This window comes from Barbatula barbatula, assembly GCF_947034865.1.
Source record: "Barbatula barbatula genome assembly, chromosome: 7".
Classification (NCBI taxonomy): Eukaryota; Metazoa; Chordata; class Actinopteri; order Cypriniformes; family Nemacheilidae; genus Barbatula; species Barbatula barbatula.
The window spans coordinates 24720544-24737828 of NC_136770.1; the positions used below are offsets into that span (position 1 = coordinate 24720544).

Sequence of the window (17285 nt, forward strand, 5' to 3'; positions counted from 1 at the left end):
TCTGTTTCATTACGTGTTTACCAATAATAAATTAGAAAGCAGGTGGTTAAAGTTTCCCACACCCAACGGTACAGAAAACCTGCTATTATTAGGCGTTATAATAATAATAATTATAAGTATTATTATATTGTTCTCATTATCTATTTGTTTTCTTTGGGCTACACTTTATGACGAAAAAACAATTGTATATAATTATATATTTATAGACCTGCACAGCGAGTTAGGACTGATGGTTTAGTGATAACACCGAACAAGAAATAAATCAAATAAATGAAAAACACGAGTATAAAACCACAGAGATAAACCAGATCGATTTAACCCTTAGAAACGTTTTCCACTCTTGGAATAGATGTGTAGAAGTAATTGTGAGCAGCCTACGTGTAGGTGCTCATGTCGAGATTTTGTGTGTATCAGCTGCATTGTTGCCCAAAAGAATTGCGGTGCATTGTCCATTAAAGAGTGAATTAAAGTAAACACCTACCCGCCAATCTATCCTCTCCAGCAGCGACATCTGCTTTAGCTGTTGACTCCCCACAGCGAAGCGGCGAATGCTCACATCACACGCGCTCTGAAGAGCTGAACACACCTGGACGCGGAGGACTGCAGCGCGCATGCGCGGTCCGGTGTCACACCTGAGGGGGACTGCAGCATTCCAGCGGCATTCCGATCGATGGAGATGACCAGTCTTCACATCAGCTACACAAATGTCACCTGAATTAAAGAGAAGCACGACATGTCATTACAATTCGACACAAGGCCACCTGCAGGGTTCCCACACCAATGAAACGTCAGGTGATTGCGTGACATCACTTCAATATAACATCACAACAACAAGGATTAACGGAAGTAAATATCACAGCCACTACAGAACTTTTCGTGATTTTCCCAACCCTGAAAAAACACAAAACACTTCAAATCCCCCGAAACTTCCATGTTGTGCGCGTGCGAACCTAGAATCGAAATGTAAATGAACGAAAAGCCCAAAGGAACAAAACATACAAATCTAAGAGGTGTTGAAGGAGTTTTGCAGAATTGCAAACGTTTACTTTCTTACCTGCTAAATGATTTTCCTCGTTAAAAGCACATCTTGCCATTCACTTATAATCCGAGCATAAAACATAATTCTCACAGAGTATCTCAAGCGTCACAGATATAGTCAAACTATTTACACGAGCTTTCACAAACACAATGGAAAAACAAAGACAACACTTCTGAAGAATGTGATTTTATTTCTCAACCTGTCAGAGGTACATCAATCATAACATTAGGGGAGAAATGCAAAAGTACAGAAAGTTAATATCTACGGAAGATCTCAATGATTTAACTGTAGACCTCTACTGCCACCTTGTGGTCAAATGTACGCGGGTGACTATGAACATTTCTTGCAACATCAGGAAAAACACTTCCTAATCCTGAAATTAAACATGAATTTCAAATTCTTGGATATTGTTGCCCAAACACTTTAACATGAGAATCTAATATAGTTTTAAAATGATAAAAATGAGACACACACAATAGTTTTTTATAAACCAAAGGTGGAAAAGGTGGGCGGCACCAACAACTGTAAGAAGAGTTCAGTATGCGAGAAGACAACTTATTGCATTTTTAGTAAGATGTCACTTAAAGGAATATAAGCAATCCATCACTTGCAACAAAATGTAATGGTTATATTAGACTACACAGAAAGAATTTAACTACAAAATAAAAAGAAACAATGCATGGATGTATCATATCATATGATGTCATTTGTTGCTCATTCACAAGCGGACCACCAGAGAGCTCAGAAGTGATATGGCGTGTGTGTGACCCAGTTAGACAGCTGATCTTTGGTGCGTTTGGCAGAGCTGTGGGACGTGAACAGCGATTTGTAAGTCTCCGATTTATCCACCATGTCCTGAACGGACCTCTTGCTGCCCGTGGCGGGCCACGCCGGGGTCTGTATCGCCTTCGAGCTCTCACCCGAGGTCGAGGGGCCTGACGCTGAGCAGAAAAAAACAACACGTCACAATGTGAATGATTTCAATATTCTGGATTTCAGCAGGAGTTTATGCATCACTTAAATAAAGATATATACATTTTCAAGACCCCTCGTTATTAAATAAGAACAACGCTTAAAACATGTCCAGTATGCTGACGGAGGAGTTTCCTCTTGTTTTCGATTAAACACGGGCTATTGAATGTACTTTTCCAATGTTGTTGTTTTTAAGAAGTGTTTGTTATGTTTTATATTTACTGCAAACGTCATTCATTAGTAAGACACGCCCTCTGGCGCCATCTACTGTAAAAGGTCGAGAGGTTCCACTGATGCAACTGCGGGTCATATACAATATGCTAATTTGCAATAAAAATAAATGTAGTTAAATAGCTTTGCGTCCACATCCTTGACATCAGAAAAAAATATCAGAAGACATTCATAACGACAAAATGATCCCGATACACATTTACTATTGTGTCTGACAAAAGCACGGATGCATTTTATCAGCTGATTTTTGATCAATGTAAAGTTTAACTATCAGAATTGATCAGATATAAACATATGGATTATAATCCTGGTCCTGCACATCCTGTTTCACTTATTTAGCATATTTAACAAACACTCGAACTATAAAGAAAGAAACCTTTCCCACACAGTTGATTTATGTCTGTACAGCAAGACTAAAACTAAAGTGACGTTTATTGAAATATTAATGTTTTGATCTTAATAAATGTGCCATAGCATTTATCAAATTGTCACGATCTTGGTTCTGTGTTTTCTCTTACTGTTGTGTTGAGGTGTGCTTTCTAGACTATGTTTAGTTCCCGTTTGCTTTGTTTAGTTATTAGTTTCGATGTTACACTGACTCTTTACACCTGTTGTTCATTTGCACTTGTATTTATACCCATGTGATCCAATTGTCTGTCTTTCGTTAGCTTTTGTGTGTGTTCTTTGGTTCTGTTCTAGATCAAGTTTAGTTATCTTTGTTTTGTTTTATCAATAAACCTTTTGGCTGCATTTGGATCCTCTTCTCCTCATTACACAAATACACGTTATCATGCAAATTTTATATGACACGCAGCATGAGCGAGAGATTGACCCAACATGTCATCAGGTCTTCATTTTAGCTGTTGATAAAATAATTATCTGTTTCTTTCTGGTTTTTCTCTTTCCTCAGCCATTATCCCACTTATATACATGGCTCGATAATCTACACTTATTGTTTATTGATGTTAATGTGAATTTATCCACAAGCACAAATGCATTAATGAACATAAAACACACCAACAAATCTTTCTCTTTCCTTGCAAATGCACACATAACTCTACACTTTTAAAAAATTACGTTGTAAAATGCAGTCGCATGGAAAGGAAGCGTAGAATTGCAGTAAACAAAATGTCAACAAATATCACTTAAGTAGTCCTGACACTAAATGATAAGATAAACTTATTATTTTACAATTCGAAGTGAAACATGCTGAAACAGAGTAAAATCTTGTTGCATTCATTTGTTTCCATCAAGTAAATGTGGTGCAACATTTAGTTTTAATGCGATTTCCCTGCATTTTGGAGTTTATTAATAAAGGTGTTTATTGTAAAGGATTGTGTTCATCCCTGCAGTGGTTGCTTGGAAGCAAATACAGGGAAATCAATGTAAAGCAAACCACAAAGGAACTTAATTTACCTGCATCAGCGGGTTTTTCATTGGTGCTCACTACATTCAGTGCAGGTTTAGACTCCGAAGAGTTTCCTGTACCTTTCGCTTCATCCGGCTTCAGGGCCTTTGCGTCTTTGCTTTTCTTAGATTTCTGAGGGCAGAAATGTTGTACATTTGTGGAAAAATGTGAGCACTTACAAATCCAACCGCTTAAAAAGATTCAGATCAAGTCATGACTTGATTTCTTTACCTTGGCAGATTTGGCCTTTGACCTGCGCTCCTCCAGATCTTTCTGCAGCTTCTCCACCTCCTCTTTTGATCCGTTCAGCACCACCAGGTTATCTTCTTTTAAAGGATCCCCACACTACACAAAAAGAATTAAATGACTTAATGTTAATCAAAACTGATTTTGGTTGAAAAAGACAAAAGTTGTTTGTTTTTAAGTTCTTGAGATGTTAAGACCGTTACTATCTGGCACTTTCACAATATGTTTTCAAGCAACTATATGAAGAAAACCAAACATTAACATTAAAGGAGGGCACTTATGACGCAAGACTTTTTCTCAGAAAGATGAACTTTTTTAAACCTGAAAAGACATTTTAAAAAATACGCTTTGCTCTATTGGATTATAATGTAAAGCAGATTCCGGCAGCACAAAAAAGATGCCGAATGTGAACATAGCCTAAGCAGTCATGATCGCGGGTGGTGAGACACGGACGGACGGAGGACCCAGGTGCAGACAGCGGGTAAGGGGTTAACAGAAGACTTTAATAATAATATAAAACAAACACCCACAAGAGGGTAACAGAACAAAACATGGGAATATAATAATATGACAGGACAGGACTAAGATTATCTAAACTTCAAGACTAAAATAAACTTCAAACATTAACTACACTAAACTAGACTAACAAAACACAAGAACTCACCACACAACCACAATGAACCAGCACAAGACAGAAGACACAAGGGCATTTAATAAGGGACCAAATCAAGAGGGGAACAGGTGTAGGGTAATGAATCAATAGAGGGGATGGGAACAGAGATGAGTGTGTATGGAAAGCCATAACTGCCTCTCTCCACACAAAACATGAGATTCTGTCATGATCCTGCCACTTAACCAAGAGAAACAAGACATGATGCGGCAGAATCATGACAAAAACCTTGAATACTCTCAATTCTATGACAAAACAACATGTTAGTAAACTATTAATGTTTTGAAAATAAATCTGTTATTTCAATTTCAGCTTCAATATTTTAACTTTTCACAGTATGATCAAATTGTGAGCCCAGTCCTGTGTATTTAGAGAGCTTAATGTTATAATACTGCTGGGCAACCACCCAGAGCATGCGACATCATCCTAGCACCTTAAAGCAGGTTAATCAGAGATCATTAATGTCCGTAAACATTCGCTGAGATTATCTATTAACTATCAAACGCCTGAATGCCTGTAAACCAAAGTGTACAAACAAAAGGAAAATGAGATGACTGATAATCGCCACACAAAACAGGTGTGAGAACTCCCACAGAAAAATATGATACATAAACATGGCGTCTAAGAGCCAAACGCACACAAATGATGCTTAGAGACAAAGCCATTCAGTGAGCGCAGCTATTATCCTCGACAGAGAGCCCTCCTGCAAACACACAAGAGTGTTAATCTGCCTCACAAATCTCTCTCTCACACACACACACACAACCTGCAGAGCCAGAACCGGTCCAATCTTATGTCATGTTGGACATTTTTATTTAATAATGCAGCAGGTTAAATCTATATAACTGATCTGTTCAACATGATATTTACTTTTAATACATCAGTGGTCTTACTCCACAAATGCATCAGTACAGTACTCCAAAGCACATAAAAAGACTCAAATCATAAACAGACATGATGTTATCTCTCTTTTAAACTGACGAACTTCCTCAAACCAACTGAAAAAGACAATTTATTCCTCTCATGAGGTTGTAAACCTGCATGCGATTCCTTCTGCTGTGGACCGCAAAAGAAGATCGTTTGAGAAATGTCTCAGTGGTTTCGTGTTCATACAATAGAGGTGATATATATATATATATATATATATATATGGGCGGCTCCAGCGTTAAAGAGGTGCAAATGAAGGCTTGGGTTGGACTGAAGCGTTGTGGACTCCTCCTCTCATGGGAAGAGTAACTGAGCAACCGGCCCCTGCATCACAATAGCAACAAGCACTGACAATAGTCAGAAGTCAACTCTAACGTTTCTGGTCACAGTCGTGAGCGTTAAACCGAGGTCATGCTGAAAGTCACATTCCACGGGTGTGTTTGTGAATGTTTAATCTCATTCCCGCAAAACCGAACGGACATCGATTGAACTGAGAGGTAGGTGAAGTTTCCAGTCATGGATTTATTCAGCTGCGACTGAATGCGCTTCAGTTCGTGTGTGTGTGTGTCTGTGTGTAAAAAACAAAACACTGGGTTATTTGTATAAATGAAAGCTAATTCATTTTAGGCTGAAGTTATTGTGCATATAAAAGGGGAAAATGTATTTTTTCTTTGAAGCTTTTCGTCATTTTGAATCACCTTTACTGTCTTTGTTACATTTCAAAAGGTCTTCGTGCAAAATGTGTTTTGTAAGAATCTTTAGTTTCACCTTAAATTCACAAATACATTTTTATTTCTCAAAGATGCATGTGCTGCAAGACATTTATTTCATCAGAAACAAAACTAGAAACAAATGATGTTTCAATGCAAATAGTATTATCATAAGTCAAATTTAATCATGCATATCACAAGAAATGTTATTTCTCTTTTCTTGCTAAAGGTTCAACTACATATCAAACGCAACTCTTATGACTTGATTATTTATAGAGAATCGAACATTCACATCACGCTTCAGGACCGCCTCAAATGATCTAGTGAAGGTAAACATTTTACTAAAGTTGAATAATGATCAAATATTAAACGCCATAGCTATAAATATTTAGTAAATATTCAGTTACAATATGAAGAGTTTATTTGCAAAAATAGATAATGCTGTTTTTAAAATGATTTCATCGTGTCTTTTTTGTCTTTCACTGTTAGTCTTTTATTGTGTTATAATTAGATAATCAAAAGAACTCAATAAATTACAATAAATATGCACAATAAACAAAACGATCAGATTTTTTGCCAATTAACTCTTCTGATAAAGCACATTCATATTTTATTTAAAATCATCGGGTGGTTGGAAAGTTATGTATTGAATACAAACTACTTTGACAACTGCTTAACGAAAACAATGAGCATAAAACCAATTACTAGATATGTCAAAGTTATTTATCCTTCACCTGTGATGGCAAAGCCTCATTCTCAGCAGACATTACTTCAGTCTAGGGATGCTCAGATGCGATATTTGTTTCGGGTGTCGATACTGAATAAAATTCCAGATTTGGTATCGATGACAATTGGCCCAATCTGACATCCAATGTCTGCTAGGTGATGTAAAGGTTTACGGAGATGCTGTCTCTTAAACGCTTCGCTCCGTGTGTGACATTATATGCTAGCAGCATGCTCTGTAAGCAGAACTTGCAGGAAGCCCTGGACTACCTGGTTACAAAAGTTTGCTCCGTTTTAATAACTGCCAAATTACTTGCTCATCCCCAATTTATTCAGACACGTTCACCAAGCTAGTGAAGCTGTTATTTTATTTTACAAGGTTAGGAAATGATTGTATAAATTGAGCCTGATGCCTTGCACAATGCACACAGTTGCATAGTTTGTTAAGTAATTCAGCAATTGTACCTTAGTATCGGATCGGTACTCTGGCAAACACTGAATCGGTATCGGAAGCAAACATGGTGGATCGCAGCATACCTACTTCAGTCTACAAAGAAAAGATTTGGTCGTCTAATCCTTTTAAAATCTTTACAATATGCTTCTTTAAGTTTTCAATTAAACACCCCAAAAGATTTTGCACACTTTTCTAAAAGGACATTTTTGCTTTGAAATAGTCAAAAAGATGTATCAGTCCAGCTTTTCTGCAGTCTAAATAATGTTATTTCAACCCATGGTTGGGTAAAGAATAAATAAACCCAACAAACTGCTTAGATTAAACTATAAAATGATAAAAAATGACTCCAGCATGAAACATCCCAGCATCTCTTTAGATGTGCACTGCTTTCTTAATGTCAAACAAACTGCATCTTAACAGCCAGATTGGACAAAATGATCAAATGTTGTGATATTTTAACCCAGTGTTCAAACCCAACATTTGGGTTATAAATAAACCTATGTTGGCTTGTAGGGGTGAATCTTCGCTGAAGTGTCCCATGCAATAGAGATCATGTCATTCTGGTTATATGGGCAGTGACAATGCTTTATTACAATCCTATTGCATTCCACCTTTACATGCTGTAAATAAAGTCATTTTATTGGTAGTTAATTAGTAATGAATTCCTGTTTGTAAAAAATAACTAATGTTGTCTAATGCTCAGACCTTTTATCAACAGTCCTCTTTGACAAATATTACTTTCATACTATGTCTGACCATTCTGCAAGAACGTAAAGCAAAGACTTCGGTCGGTTCTTCCCATCATAAAATGATACCCAACCAACCATTCATGCATAAAACTCCCAATGCTGACAGAACTACATGTGCGTTCCCTGCTCAAAGACACAACAGGCTACATAAACCCATGCGGCTTCATTAAACTACTTTCATTGCAAAGACAAAACTGATTTCCAAAGCTCCTCTGTGGACCTCCATCACACCTCATGATAGACAGATCTCTCCAGGGTGCTATTAAACTTAACTCTGAGTTGTGTCCGAGGGGAAAGACATTTTGTCACCTTATAGACATATGAAAACAAGTGTCATCACTTTCCAAATGGTTGATCTGGGGGCCACACCATTATACATCATTAATATCGCATCGGCCACAGAGGGGATGCAAAAAAGCCCTTGAGCAATCCAGACACACGCTTCCACAGACTTCATGATGGGGTTATTCACATATATTCCTAAAACAGGCATCGGAGATGACATAACTCACATGTATTCGCGCTAACGTTGATTCGATTTAATCCGAGAAATTATACATTTGTTAAATCTGTGTTTCAGGAGCTCTCCAAGCTGCTCTTCTAATGCAGGACTACTATGGTCCAACTTGAGAGTGCCAAGTGCAGTTTTCTCCTCTGCCTTGGTATCTGCATCATCTTCTGTTCCGCCATCTACCTGAAAGCAAAAATATCCAACACTCCCAAAGTTTCCGTCTTATCCTGTCAACTCCTGCCTGAAAACTGCCCCATTCTTCCGTCGCTGACGCCGGGTTTCAGATGGGAACGGCAAGACTGTCCCATCAACTACATCGTTGACGCCAAAGCCAACTGCAGTCGATTGCGATCCGAACTTCATTTCATCACGGTGCCTTTAAGCAAAGAAGAGGAGGACTACCCTTTAGCCTTCATCATCACCATACACAAAGAACTGGAAGCATTCGTTCGGCTTCTGAGGGCCATCTACACGCCGCAGAACGTCTACTGCGTTCACGTGGATGCTAAAGCATCTGGAGACTACAAGAGGAGTGTTCGGAATCTTGTCAGGTGCTTCCCGAACGTCTTTCTGGCCAGCGTGAGCGAAAGAGTGATGTACGCCGGCTTCTCCCGTCTCAAGGCGGACCTCAACTGCATGAAGGACCTCATGAGATTTCCGGTCAAATGGAGGAGAGTGATCAATTTATGCGGACAGGATTTCCCCATTCAGACCAACCTGGAGTTGGTCCGGTACATGCAGGGATCTGAATGGAGAGGTAAGAACATGGCACCGGGAGTCAAACAGCCATCTTACATACAGTACAGAACTCGGTTTCAATACGAGGAGGTGAATGACTCTGTGGCACCGAGGGGCAAAGGTCAAACCAAGGGACCACCTCCACACAACCTGACCATCTACTTCGGGACTGCCTATTATTCTTTGACAAGAGCGTTTGCACAGTATGTACTCAACAGCGCGGTGGCCAAAGACCTGCTGAGCTGGTCTAGAGACACCTTCAGTCCAGATGAGCATTACTGGGTGACTTTAAACCACGTGGAGGGTAAGTTATCAAACAATTATTCGACTGCAGATCAGAAACGTGTGGTCTATTAATCGTGTTTATTTAGAAGCTCCAGGCAGTAATGTGAACGGTGGATGGGAAGGAAACATTCGTGCTATCAAATGGAAGGATCAGGAAGGAGCGTCACATCAGGGCTGCAAAGGTAAATACTAAGTCTTCTTGATTAAAAATCTATAATGTGCCGTATGTAGGGCCCTTTGATTTCCACGATGCAGAAAACCCAGATGGAATCACGCAATACAGGCTACATAACACTGAACAGCAAAGAATCTGGCAAATGTATTACTTCTTAACCAGAAAGCAGTTTTAGATGCGGTTGAAATAATCTGCTCGTTTTGCGTGTCTGAATTAAATGTGGTTAGATTGCATGTACTGCTGAACGCGAAAATGCTATCAACTGCATGAAAGCTACTGACCAACCCCCTTTGTGATAAAATGGAATAGAGAAATAATGAAACAGATTTCATATGGCCCTACGTATGCTGGGTCAGATACGAACAAAGCCAAGCGTTGGGTTTAAATGAGTCTATGCTGGTTGTTGCGTTTGTCACATGGTGCAATCTCTCACACTAGATAACGCAATCTGACGACGGTATTCTCAAGAGGGACGTGGTAACCTTGCGTCTACTGAAAACCCAGTGTTTGTTTCCACAGGGCGATACATCAGGGATATCTGCATCTTCAGGACCGGAGACCTGCTGTGGGTTGTGGAAAAATACAGCATGTTTGCTAATAAGTTTGAGACTACGAGCTTCCCCGAAGCTTTGGACTGTCTGGAATTGTGGCACAGACACAAAGTTCTTCAGCAAGCATTGGTTCCCGTTCAGCCGTCGTGGCAGCTCATCACAGAGGTCCCTAAAAGCACTGAAGGTCAACAACAGAGCAGCACTTTATCATATCCTCAAATCAAGGGATCAAACTTTAGCTCATGATGTGTTGGGGCTGTGAGAGACATGATGGTTTTTAATGTTGACTGTGCCAATCACATCGCTTTATCAATGTACACTTTAGCCGGCTTCATTTGAAATACTACTAATTACTGTTTTTTTGGTGTGAACTTTACTTTATTGCTATTATTATGATGATGATGATGATGAAAATAATCCTTCCCAATAACACTTGCACTTTTTTAATTAGACTGGCGATTAGAATTACCCCGGGAACCATTAAAAACGGAATTATCCATGTATTCATCAGTATAAAGATTTTGATGTTGTTGAAAGCTACATTGAAAATGTCCATTGTGCATCAGAAATGGAAGGTTTTGCTCCAGACTCAAAACATGCGGTTCTATCATCCACCTTTATTGTTTCTTTATGTTCGTAATTTCAACCTATTTTTTTTATATTTATTTATTTATTGAATAAACTTGAAAAAATGAATAACAAAACATATTTTCCAATGTATATACACCCTTAAACCACTGCAAATTGCAAGGGATGAATGAATCAACATCATTGTTTATCTAACCCCCACTGAATGCTATTGTAAAATTGCCCATTTAATGAATCACATAAAACTTTCATTATTTCAACCTCATATTTTCAATATGTAAATCTTTACGCAAAACACACATCTGTTCTGAAGAGGTCACATTTCACTTGATGTTGTATAATCTTCATAATGCTCACTTGTATTTATGCATTTTTGGTCTCAAATCAGCCATTTTAGTCACTTTGGGGCAAAAGATGAAAAGATCAGTTTAACTGGTAAACCTGGGTCAGCCATTACATCTCCACATCACAACCACGGTCAGACATTTGAGTCAAAATAAAGAAGCAAAGACACGTCTGTGGCTGTATTTCACTTAAACAAGAGAACAACATTTCCCCGGAGCTACACAGAAGAAAATCTAGTGAACAGAAAGAATATCATAGAGATAAATGTGTGGGCCACTTTTACATTTGTGCTCTTATCACATGCATTTATCACAGTGTTCTAATCGAGTTGACCGATAATGGCATAGAAAGGTCCGGTCATGAGATCTGTGCCGCCGCCCCAGGTCATGAATCACAGACCTGACAGATGGCCATTCAAAAACCAAAAATGTATTGTAACGCAATACATAACCACAGATTATGATTAACAGCACGGCGAATAGTAAAAAATTTGCTTTTGAAATGAATGTCCTGCAGGTGTTTGTACACCATATTCAAATGTTGATAAATGTTTGTCCAACGCAGTACAGAGCGGCACGTTCCATCTCGGCTTGTTAACACCGGGGTGGAAGGAAGACGACTCCGGGATGTGTTTTCCCTATTTCCACCCTTATGCTTGGATTAATTGAGACGAATGCCATGGAGAAATATCTGCTCGCTGAGCCTGAAACCAATTAGAACGAAGCAGGCCACAGCAAGGTTAATGATTCACTACTGAGAGCACACTACTGCACTCATTAGCCACGGTCCAACCACACACACACAATGCAGAATGTACACACATTAAGGGCATAAACCTGGATGTTAGATCGCTGCTGGCTTCTCCACTAATGCTTTAATCTTTACTTGATAATGAGGCTTTGTTCAGCTTTATCAAATTCCAATAATGAGCAAAGATAAAAGAATGAATTAAATTTTACATTTATGCATTTGGTCGACGCTTTTATCCAAAGCGACTTGCATTGCATGATACTATACATTTATATCCGAGTATGTGCAATTGCTGGGATCGAATCAATGACCTTGCCGTTGCTAGTGTCACGAATTATAAATGAACAGACACACCACTGGCTTTAGTGAATAACCGGCAGAGAAGATAAAACTAAAGGCCTGATAGACTTCAGTCCACATCAAGGGCCGATCGTGCATGATGACGACATTTAAAATCCAGAGATACTGAGAAGCAACAGAGAGAGATGATGCACAACACTGACGCATGAGTACTAAACATTACTAATGCCATACGGGAACGTCTTTGAAAATATAAAGGCTGTTTACAGAATAACATAACCACAGATCTAACCCAGAACCTCCAGGCATTTTGGGGACACCATTGCTAAAATCTCGTTCTTTAGATTGGTCTATAGGACGTACAAACTGCGACTGCAGTTAACTTCCGGTCTGCGTTTGGCTAGTGTCTAATAATATAACTATTAATATTTTATTTATGTTAGAATTCATTTAGATTATGACCTTATTGTATAATATTTGTATTAAATAAACGACTTGTTGAATCTTGTTGTATGTTGATTTTATTAAATTGACAATTCTTGAATGGGTCCTGTAGTTCGCATTTAAACAAACATATGGTACATTGATATCTAGTGGTTGACCTTGTTATCGCAGTCTAAATGCTAAATATTGCACAGGCAAGTTTAACCAAGTAACGGTTTATTCTCGATTTCTTTTGATTGTTTTCAGAAATAATCTACAGGCGTTCTCTTGTTTGTGAATGTGTATTTAAACTTCAAAAACCTCTATATAGTATTTGTGTAAAGTTTTGGGAGTATTATCAACATTTAGAAATGTTAAAGGAGAAAGACAAGAATACATCCAAACAATACCTCTGCACTTTGCTCACCTTGTGACAGATTTCAGTCTTAACCTCTCTGATTGCTCGGTCTGAGAAAACACATCCACACGTCCGCAGGTAACAAAACCTAGTAAAAATTTACAAGTACAAAATAAACACTTTTATTACATAAGCAAAGCACCAAGTACAAAATTTTTTCAGAGGTTTCATGTTCTAAAGCAGAGATGTGCAGCTTATTTTTTGTTAAAGCAGTTATGTTAATAGTTATTATTTTTAAAGTAAATAGTTTGGTATCCTTAGATGGATACCAAAAATATGTGTAACTTTGGCCTTATTATTTGCACAAACTACATTCTACATTATCAATCTGATCCTTCTTTCAGCAGCATCCCAGAATGCACTTCGTGATTGCTGAGATTGTACACAGCCGTATTCAAAATTAAAATGGGCCTCTTTTATTAATCTAACGCAGAAATGGGCGCAGATCTGTGTGCAGAAATCTTCTTACAACAGGGTTCACGTGTGATTCATCAAACATTCGAATGCCGCCGATCTCATAGTATGAATGATCGTACCAGAGGCAAGAACCAGCGGTCTTCAGCCCCCACAAACTGGCCTGGAGCCTGCCACACAAAGCCAGGCAACCTCAAGCTATGACCCAGTTGTAGTTTTCTATATTTTATTTGTGCAGTTGAATTGTAGTAAATTATCTCAGAAGTAGCCAAAAGTTTTAGTTGAAAAGTTGAAAAGCCCCGGTTAATCTTGTTATTTCAAACAATTAAATGATTTTATAATTAGGCTAGAAAAGATTTTATTAATGTAATGAAAATAAGAAATCACATCGGAATCTAATGATCAACATCTAATGAAATACAAAATCATAATCTTTCTATTTGTCATTATTCCTTTTCAGTTATGAAAAGGGTAAAGTGTACACGGAGCCCCATCCTCTCTCTAAACCTGCATTACGAGCTGAGACCTGTTGTGAGATTTGATTGAAGTAACCGTCCAAAACTCAGTTTTGGGTGGTGCGCTCATTTCATCAATGAGGTCCAATGTGTCTACTCTGATTTTGTCACAGCTGGCCTCCGACTATTTTAATATTTCCATAACAGTGCACAAACTGAGAAGACATATGCTCACTTGTGCTTTCCGTTCATCTCCAGACCCACGACAGGACAGATGAACATGGTGCAGTGCATGTCTTCATAACGATCCCCCTTAATGTTCCGTCTCTCTCCCTCCCACGCTGGATTATCAGTGAGATTCAGCTCCTTTACATCCTTCAAAACATGGCAAAACATTCATTACGGTTTTCCCCATTTTAATGATCAAAGTTTACTTAATGCTGTAAAATATGTGAAATCATTTTCAGTGGTTGCATTTTGCTCCATCCTGGTGTGAACTACATTGTAAAAAGAACATTATTGGTTCATCAGTAGAGCGAATAGAGTTCTTACCTTGATGCCACGGATGTGAGCCACAACCTCAGTGTTTGGTCTCTCTGCAGATTTGTCCAGCAGATACTCGATGATCGCGTCCTTATTATACAATCTGATGGAAGAAAGACATTTCAAGAGCTCAGAAAAACACCAACTGTAAAAAGTCAATTGACACAGTTTTTTTCAATGAACATTCTCTCAACATTTGAAGTTGATTATTGCTTTTTGGGAGCTTCAACATTTTGGGATATACACGTGGATACTGCATTGAGTGGTCGAAGCGTTTATAAATGTTTTAGGTGTGTTTAGCTGAATCTGATCTGGGATAACATGTCAATTCTGAATTATTTTCTATTTCTGAAAACTTAAAGGTGAATATTAAACAGCATACCTGCCCAGCTCACAGGCAACAATCGGTCGTTTTAACCTCTCCTGACTCAAAGCACAATATGTCCATTTCGCAGAAAGTTCTGCATTTTTATCAACCTGTAAAACACAAAGTTAACAATCACACAAACTTCTGAGATGAATTCTGTCGTCTGGCAGGTGAATTACACTAAAACTGGATCGTTTATTACATCTGACTAAATATATTTGAGCTCTTCTGAGCAGTGACTGTGTCAAATGGCAATTCATTTATATATTTGGTGATATACAGTATCATACTCGTATATTTATTCATAACACATGTTCTGTTTTGTGCTAACGTACTGATATTTTACAACCAAAGTCGTTTAGGCCATTTTTACACATAACAGCAACAATCCAACATTTATAAATATTATTCATGGACTACTATAAAACACAGAAGCACTTTTATAATGATATCGCCGTCTGAGCAAAGGAAATATAAGTTAATTCCACTCCCCTGGCTAAATGAGACGCTACGTGCTAACTTCCGGTGCGATAAACGACGAAGACACATTCACTCGTTTTACTAACGTTACCTTTTCCACCTTTTTGGGTCCTTTAACCAGTTCGTGTCGTTTAGGAATGGTTCCTCCATCACATCCCATGTTGAAATAATATGTAAAGGTTTTAAGCGTTGGTGAAAGATCCGACTGAAGCTAAAGGAAAGAAACAGTAAACAACAGACGAGCGTCGGTAAAGAGCGTCAGCGGTGAACGTGAGATTCTCTTCCGCCACCTAAAGGACGCGTGAAGAACTGCAACTCAAGAACACCACCAGATGACGCTACAGTCGATGGTAAAAGAAAAAATGTAAATCGCATGACGATAAAATAAAACGATTGGTAGTTGACAAACAAACACATTTTATGAGATACGTATTTTTGTGCTATTGTTTTTGTTTATTTATTTCAACCATTGCACTGTAGAGCAGGCCTACATCCATATTATTATTAGTTTTGTAGAAATACTTCACAGGTACATGATCTTCTCACACTATCAGGCCTGCCAAGTTTATGTGGAAAATTCATGCTGTAATGAGCTTTGCCCCTTATCTAATTTGTGTCTTTTGGGAATGTCTAGAGATGTTCTGAGGTCACCTGTGGCCTCCCATCAGACCCATCAGTGCATCCGAGATCCAGCGCTTCATGGTTTAATTCGGACGCCATTGACGATGAATACGAATCAAAATGTTTAGTGACAGGCCACTTAGTCTAATTCTGTAGGTGAGAGCTGATGTCTTAAGAGACGAGGTGAGTGCTGCTAAAGTCTATTTCCCAAGCCTTCAGGAACGGCTGATTGATTTAACATTGACGTGGACGTCAGAGAGGCCATTAGTTTGTAAAGGCATACGTAAGAAGGACTGCAGTTATATCATTTATCGCACCGCATGATCTATAATCTCACAAATGCAGTTCATTTCGTATTCATACTAAAATACAAACAAAAAGAGTTATTAGAATGATGAAGACTTTCTCAAGCACACTTGATTATTTTTGACATTATCACACGCTACGGTTCATCTCCATTATCTGTTTGCTCTACCAGTAATTCAGAAATTGCGTTATGCAATCTTATTAAATTACGTATGGCTCTCTCATGGCTAAATGTTTTGCAATATGGATTTTCATTAGATCAAGGAGTGCACTAAACCGTTTCAAATCCTTAAAGTGTCTTTCAACACAGTGGTGCAGGTCTTTGAGTCCATAAGTGTTTTCTTTCTCTCTGATAAACACCATCTCACCGTCATCTGTAATTGTTCAAATTAAACTGAGCATAATTGTGAAATGTGTTGGTTTTGTGTTATTTCCGAGAAAAACGTTGAGAAATTGTGTATTTTGACATAACGCACGTCCACTTTTTTAAAGAAAGTGTGGTGTGGGTATGATATGCACCAGCAGGGGTTAACAGTGACCCTCTTTTTATCCCTCCAGCCACCTGGATCCATTCTGCAACGAAAGACGAAATCCAATCAATTCCTGATGCAGAAAATCTAATCCCGCCCCGTATTTTAGTTCTCAATGAATATCCGGTTCTCTCAGAAATCCGCCACATTATGGAAAAGTATTGTGTGCTTCGTTTTGTCACTGTCATAAAAATCAAACAACATGCAGAATGAAGCTGTCCCGTACGTGCAGTTTAAACCTGAGGTGCAGTCCGGTTCAGCTGGTCCACGTCGATGAGGCGTGCTTTAATTGAACACATCGGGTTCACAGAGCGATGAATCAAATGAATTTAGCATGTCTAATTGGCCCAGCATCT

General features: G+C 38.5%; 2 protein-coding genes across 4 annotated transcripts; one reads left to right on the forward strand and one right to left on the reverse strand.

Annotated features, from left to right (window-relative positions):
* Positions 1–1202: 1202 nt before the first annotated feature.
* Positions 1203–15799, reverse strand: rtf2 (replication termination factor 2). Its single transcript, XM_079460628.1, has 8 exons — positions 15564–15799; positions 15008–15102; positions 14635–14728; positions 14318–14457; positions 13223–13301; positions 3882–3995; positions 3659–3782; positions 1203–1980 (listed from the first exon to the last, which is right to left on the reverse strand). The coding sequence occupies exons 1-8, from the start codon at positions 15630–15632 to the stop codon at positions 1781–1783; spliced, it is 915 nt and encodes a 304-aa protein (XP_079316754.1). The 5' UTR covers positions 15633–15799; the 3' UTR covers positions 1203–1780.
* Positions 5825–11241, forward strand: gcnt7 (glucosaminyl (N-acetyl) transferase family member 7). Of its 3 annotated transcripts, XM_079460625.1 has the most exons (4): positions 5825–5990; positions 8710–9682; positions 9750–9845; positions 10358–11241. In XM_079460625.1, the coding sequence occupies exons 2-4, from the start codon at positions 8746–8748 to the stop codon at positions 10633–10635; spliced, it is 1311 nt and encodes a 436-aa protein (XP_079316751.1). In that variant the 5' UTR covers positions 5825–5990; positions 8710–8745; the 3' UTR covers positions 10636–11241. The 3 variants fall into 3 exon arrangements, with proteins under 3 accessions (XP_079316751.1, XP_079316752.1, XP_079316753.1); XM_079460626.1 differs by lacking the exon at positions 5825–5990 and having other exon boundaries at positions 8635–9682; positions 10358–10763; XM_079460627.1 differs by lacking the exon at positions 5825–5990 and having other exon boundaries at positions 8635–9682; positions 9753–9845; positions 10358–10763.
* Positions 15800–17285: the final 1486 nt, after the last annotated feature.